Consider the following 6,438-nt stretch of genomic DNA (forward strand, 5'->3'; position numbering starts at 1 on the left):
GATCACCCTTCCTCAGTGGGGACAACGAGACAAGGGCACCAGGACTCGCACTTTGCCACAAAAGGAACCCCACTTGATCACCAGTCTGCCGCTGGACCCCTGACCAGGAGACGGACATCAGTCCCACCGTTGTGTATGGACTGCACTGAGACAGCGGAGCGGGTTGGCGCATGATCCTGAAACAGCCCTGCCGTCGAAAACCCTGTTCCTCCCAGCAACAGACGCAACATGTCCTCCTCTCCCTCCCTCCCGATGGCCTCCCTGCCCGAGCCCCCTAGCCCGCTCGCCATGGAGTACCTGAACGACTTTGACCTCCTCAAGTTCGAGGTGAAGTCCGACACCCCTCCGCTCGCACCCCCTTGCACGTACCCCAAGTCCGGCCTCCCCCACCACGACCCCTCCAGCTCCCCTTACGCTGCCGGCCACCCTCCACATGACTCCAGTCTGAACTCCAGCCCGTACAACTCCCTGCCGCCCTCGCCCACGCTCAGTGACACCCACCCGCCCCCATCCGCCTCCTCCTCGCTCTCCTCCTCGTCCTCTTCCATCTCCTTCCCCCTCTCCGTGTCCAACAGCTTCACGTCTGGCATCAGCTCTCAGGGCTCCCAGGGGACCATGGAGGGCAGCCCGGCCCCCCACCACGGGGGGCCGCAGGGGCCCAACCCCGCCTCCCTGGAGGACCTGATCTGGCTGGCGGCGCTGCAGCAGCAGTTCGGAGGCGAGGTTCCGGGGGGGCCCGCATCTCTGCTGGGGTCCATGGGAGGTGGTCCCGAGCGGGGGGACAGAGAGAGGGGGCCGGTCGGGGGCTTCCTGGGATGCGAGGACGCCGTGGAGGCTCTGCTCAACTCTGCTGCCGCAGTGGTCAGCTCACAGGTAATGAGTTATTGAATTTGGTGATATATTTCAGTGGTTTTCAAACTTTTAACTCTGAGAGTGTACAGTTAGAACCAAATGGACCCGCTTCGCTTCATTTTCAACTTTGAAATTGCTATAGATTAAGTGTGTAGTTGCCAAAAATATGTCCCCCATAAAATGGAGTCCTGGTATAAAACAATGTCACACCCAGGTGTTGCAAAAACCGCTAATGAAAGATCAAAACAGCAGGCTGCTGCTGTCTTTCTCCCTCTCTTAAATTGGTGTAATTAGTTGCAGCTTTGTATTGCAATCAGTTGCAGCTGTTTATGCCGTACTCATACATACATACAGACAGACAGATATACTGTACAAACACACAAAGTCGGATGTAGAAGCGGCTAGCACCGCTTAATACGTTTGATAACCCCTGCTACTGTATAAACCTGCACCTCTACATGTCCCTTGTCCTCCCTCAGTTCCCGAATCTCTCCCAGAGCTCCACCAGTAACCTGGGGGACTCAGGCAGCGACAGTGGCGGCGACATCAAGGGTGCGGACAATCAGGACATGTGCCATCGTCAGCTCCTCTTCTTGTCGTCCGGACATCCCTCGCTCTCCAACTCTTCTGCCGCGCAGACCTCGGGCCCCTACCCACAAGCTCTCAGCCCCCAGGGCCGACTGCACCACCACCATCAACACCACCACCATCAGCATCACCCCATGCACGGCCATCACCACCACCATCACCACCTCCAACTCGGCCAGGTACAGAGAGAGAGAGAGAGAGAGAGAGGGGGGGGGGGGGGGGAGAGGGAGAGAGGGGGGGGGGAGAGAGGGAGAGAGAGAGAGAGATCTTGGAGCTCTGCATCAATCTGGTATGGCTGAAAGTTGGGATGTTAATTGAAGTGACAGTTAAAGTACAGTATAAGGAAACGTGGGAGTATAAAGGGCTGTTCACACCACGCTCTACAACTATAATTTTAAAGCTATCGTTAAAAAAATTGTTCTAACTCAACAAATGGATGACTGAGTTCACACCACAGCTATAACAGAGACAATGATGAATGATCATACAGTAGTTATCGTTATAGTTATAGTGCTTGGTGTGAATGGCCCTTAAGACAGCAATTCTCAAAGTGGGATCCAGTACCCCCAGGGGTCCTTGAGGAGGTTCTAGGGGGTCTCCAGCTAAACTATTGATCGTTAGGGAGAGACATAAATAGATCCTTATAGGTCTGTACTTCAGAGAATGTACAAATGGAACCAAATGGGCCCTTTTGGTCCATTTCCATTTGTACACTCAGAGTTATAGGGGTCCGTGGCCTTAATGCATACCAAACTGGGGGTCCTTGAAATTAAAAGTTTGAGACCCACTGGTATAAGAAAACATGTGAAGCCTCAGAGGGTGAGTAGAGAGAGGGATCACACAGTAAAGGATTTGGATCAGGAGGACATTAGGCTGCGATTATGAACGTCTGTGTCTATAGACCTAAGTATCACTTGCAGGATAGCTCTCTAAAATTATAGGAAAAGTGCAGTCAATTTTAATCTTTTATAACCTCTTTTTATTTTAAAGCCTTAGCCTATGTTGTATTCTAAATTGTGAGCATAAATTACATAAACGTACACCACTATACACACAGATGTTGGAAGAAATCTCCTGCTCGCTGCTGCTATTTATAGACACGGCTAAGGTCTGCTTGTGGAGGTTCGTCGCGTCACAAGCTCTCAAATCCCTTTTGTCTCACAGCTCTTGCACTGAATGAACATTTTACTGTCACATTTTATTGTCACGTTTTAATGCGCTGTGCCCATGCTGTAGAGCAGCCCAGTGGGTAGAGAGGCCGTAACCAGAAGGTCAGCGGTTCGCCTCCCCGCTCTGCCCATGTCGACGTGTCAAAGTGTCCCTGAGCAAGACACTTAACCCCTAACAGCCTCTCGCTCATCATGACCATCTGAGCAGACATCAGCTGGCTGAAGCTGAAACTGAATTCCCCCCATGGGAAATTCTCCCCTTCCCTTCCCTGTTAATCTAAGAGTTCAATAGCTGTTTGAATTGCAAAAACGTGTCTAAATATATATGTCAGTATGGTGACTCTGTAGGTGTCATTCTGGGGGTTTTGAGTTTTTACTGGATCTTTATTCAAGGACCTGCCAGTCCTTGTCTGAGTGGCTCTCCACCGTTGAACAAATTAAGACTTTATGAATGACCGTTTAAGTGAGTAATTGAGACAAAGTCAAATCCTATGAATGAAAATATACACCCATCTGGGATGCTCTCCGTTCCATTTGTTCTGACTGGAAGTTCACTATAGGTCATCTATTGGCTCTTTTCGACTATGAAGGGTAACCCAGAACCTTCCATAACCTGAACATTTCCAGAACCCGTGAAGTTCTGTGATGTTTTTGTTTTGTTTTTGTTTGTTGGTTTCCATTTTAAACAGAGCCTCTAAAACACTCATAAAAATTGCAAATATAGTCAATCTACAAGCTCTGCGTTCTGGGTTCACAGAACTCAGGCTTAGTACTATCCCCAGAGCAGGGCCCAAATTAGGTTCTGAGACCTTATCAGAAACTGGACAGTATAGCGCATGGAAACAAATCCAGAACGAGTGAAATATGTTGCACGGCATTGGTTGTAATCCAAAAGAGCCAAAACACTTGTATGTCTGTTTATGTTTATGTTTATGTATCAAGTGGTTTGGAATAGTCTCTCACGGTGCTGTACAGTATGTAGAACACAGCGTGAGTGTGTGTGCTTATCTTAATATCTGCTATTATTGCTGTGTGTAATCCTGATCAGTGTCACTCACACTAAATCAGATTACATGACAGATTATGGATCATGGAACATGTATCACAAAATGTGCCCCCTGACAGTCACTTATACACCTGACACACCGTGACACGTTTTGTGCGCGCACGAGGCCCCCCATATGCAGTGGTGCATATAGGACAGACAGACAGACAGACAGACAGACAGACAGACAGACAGACAGACAGACAGACAGACAGATACATACTGATATAATGGGTATCTGACAATGGGTACAACAGGTACAACGGGTATTGCATAACCGGATGGGGCATGCATTCCCAACTTGCATTGTTGTTACCGACTTACATCGCTCCCGAGTAGGCTGGTGCCTAGTTAGAGTAAATTGTCGACGGACTTCATGGCCCAGGTCCCGTTAGTTAAAGGCCCCTGGGAACTGGGCCGATTGGCTCGGTCCATAATCCATCCTTGCCTCAGGGTCACAGGTCAGGGCCCTCTAAGTTGTTTGTTGGTTTATAAATGTTGCAGTTTCACCACATGAACCCTAGCGTCCCTATTCTGGGCTGAACATTTCCCGCAAATAGGCTATAGCCAATCTACAAGCTTACATACGATGTGTAGTGAGCTCGTAGTTTCGCAATTTTCGACCAAGATATTTGGTGTAGAGGGAAAGCAGGATGAGCGCTAGTATAGACCCCTGGGGGACTCTGGTCAATAAGTATATAGGGTTTGAGTGTTTCATAAAATATCAGTGATTTTGTTTGTATGAGACCAGATTTCTAAGCATCTCCTCTGAATATGTCACCTCAAACATCCCCTTTCTTCCACCAGTGTGTGAGTCACTGTGTCAAATTAATACTTTTTATGTATTTATTTTGATTATGATTATGACTATTATTATTATTATTATCATTATTATCATTATTATTATTACTTTTATATGTTGTATCATATCTATCATGTAAAGCCTCGACCACATTATGTAAAATGCTGAATCTGATGATAACTCATCAGATTCAGATTTTTTTATTATTAGAATAATGAAAAGAATATCTAAAAATAAGTAAAAGTAACACTTCTGTTGGCAGTGCGCAGTTGACGATCGTTTCTCCGACGAGCAGCTGGTGAGCCTGTCGGTGCGGGAGTTGAACCGACACCTGCGCGGCGTGAGCAAGGACGAGGTGGTGCGCCTGAAGCAGAAGCGACGCACGCTGAAGAACCGCGGCTACGCCCAGTCCTGCCGCTACAAGCGCCTGCAGCATCGCCACGCCTTGGAGTCGGAGAAACATGTGCTCACGCAGCAGGTACACACACATTACACGGTATACTGTATACACACACATTGTGTTCGTGCACAAACACATATAAGTACATGTACACAACACATACATAACCATGCGTAGACTACATTAGTGGTCAACTTCCTGGAACCCCCTCAGGGGTCCTTGAGGGTGTTCCAGTGGGTTCCCGGCAAAATTAGTTAATATAGCATCAAATTGAGTTTAACCACTTCAACCCTGTTTTAAAACTTTGGCTATTGTGGCGCATTGTGAGCTTGTAAATCGGCAATTTTTTTACGTTTGGAAGAATCTTGAAACATAATGGGTACCAAAGACATTTCAATTTGCGGGTCCTTGACGTGAACCCCGCCTGCCCACACACACACGCACACACACACAAACCACACATCTACTCACACCATACAAATTGGTTTCTGATATCATAATGGTTATTATCGTTCGTGTATCATTATAATACATCAATGCGTAATTGTTCAACTCATTGTACACCGTACCCAACTAAATGAGAATGCGAAAATGAGAATCTAATCGCATGCTCACTTTTGCTCAGTCAGTCATGCATGGCATACCTTTCATTCTTATTCTGACACTGAGGCCCGATTATACTGAGTTGCTTGATCTGCTATTTCCGGTGGGTGACACAATGTGCAACCAACTCACATAATACACCTCATGATGTGTGATGACAGTAATGACACCATTCCCCTGTCTCTGTCTGTATCTCTCTCCCTCTCTCTCTCTCTCTCTCTCTCTCTCTCTCTCTCTCTCTCTCTCTCTCTCTCTCTCTCTCTCTCTCTCTCTCTCTCCACACAGTTGGAGCAGTTGCAGTGCGAGCTCTCTCGGGTCATGAGGGAGCGGGACGCCTACAAGGCTCGCTATGAGAAGCTGGTCAGCGCCAACCACGGGAGTGGCGGCGAGGCCCCCCCGCCCACCGCACCGCGCCCCAGCAACCCCACCTCCCCGCCCCCCGACTACTTCCTCTGAGCTCACCCACCCGGAGGGAAGGACAAGAGAACGAGGGACTGGCTGCTGGGGCTGGTGGTGGGGTGTGGGGGGAGGTAGGACCAACCTAAATGAAGCAATCGATGATGAGTGACCAGACTTTGGCCAGGAAGAACGCAGGGTGGCGTTTGAGAGTGTGTGTGGGAGAGGAATTGTGTGTGTGTGTGTGTGTGTGTGTGTGTGTGTGTGTGTGTGTGTGTGTGTGTGTGTGTGTGTGTGTGTGTGTGTGTGTGTGTGTGTGTGTGTGTGTGTGTGTGTGTGTGTGTGTGTGTGTGTGTGTGTGTGTGGGAGAGAGAGAGTGAGAGAGAGAGAGAGAGATGGAGGTGGAGGTGGTTGAGTATTAGAGATATTCAAGTTCAACTGTGAAATCCGCCACCTGAGCAAATCAGGTGGAGGCTGACTGTTCATATACAGGGTTAGATCATCCACGCCAGGGTTGCTTCACTGATTCAGTTTGGACTTGCTGTTAAACTGTGAGGACGATGGGAAGAAGAACGACAGACAG

At 48.4% G+C, this 6,438-nt stretch overlaps 1 protein-coding gene across 1 annotated transcript; it reads left to right on the top strand.

The window, feature by feature from the left end:
* Positions 1-228: 228 nt before the first annotated feature.
* Positions 229-5,915, top strand: nrl (neural retina leucine zipper; the record flags this gene model as incomplete). Its single annotated transcript, XM_080430546.1, has 4 exons — positions 229-873; positions 1,332-1,619; positions 4,725-4,934; positions 5,745-5,915. The coding sequence occupies 4 exons, from the start codon at positions 229-231 to the stop codon at positions 5,913-5,915; spliced, it is 1,314 nt and encodes a 437-aa protein (XP_080286672.1).
* Between the last annotated feature and the right edge of the window lie 523 nt (positions 5,916-6,438).

Source organism: Gymnoscopelus braueri (assembly GCF_963280865.1).
Source record: "Gymnoscopelus braueri genome assembly, chromosome: 6".
Lineage (NCBI taxonomy): Eukaryota > Metazoa > Chordata > Actinopteri > Myctophiformes > Myctophidae > Gymnoscopelus > Gymnoscopelus braueri.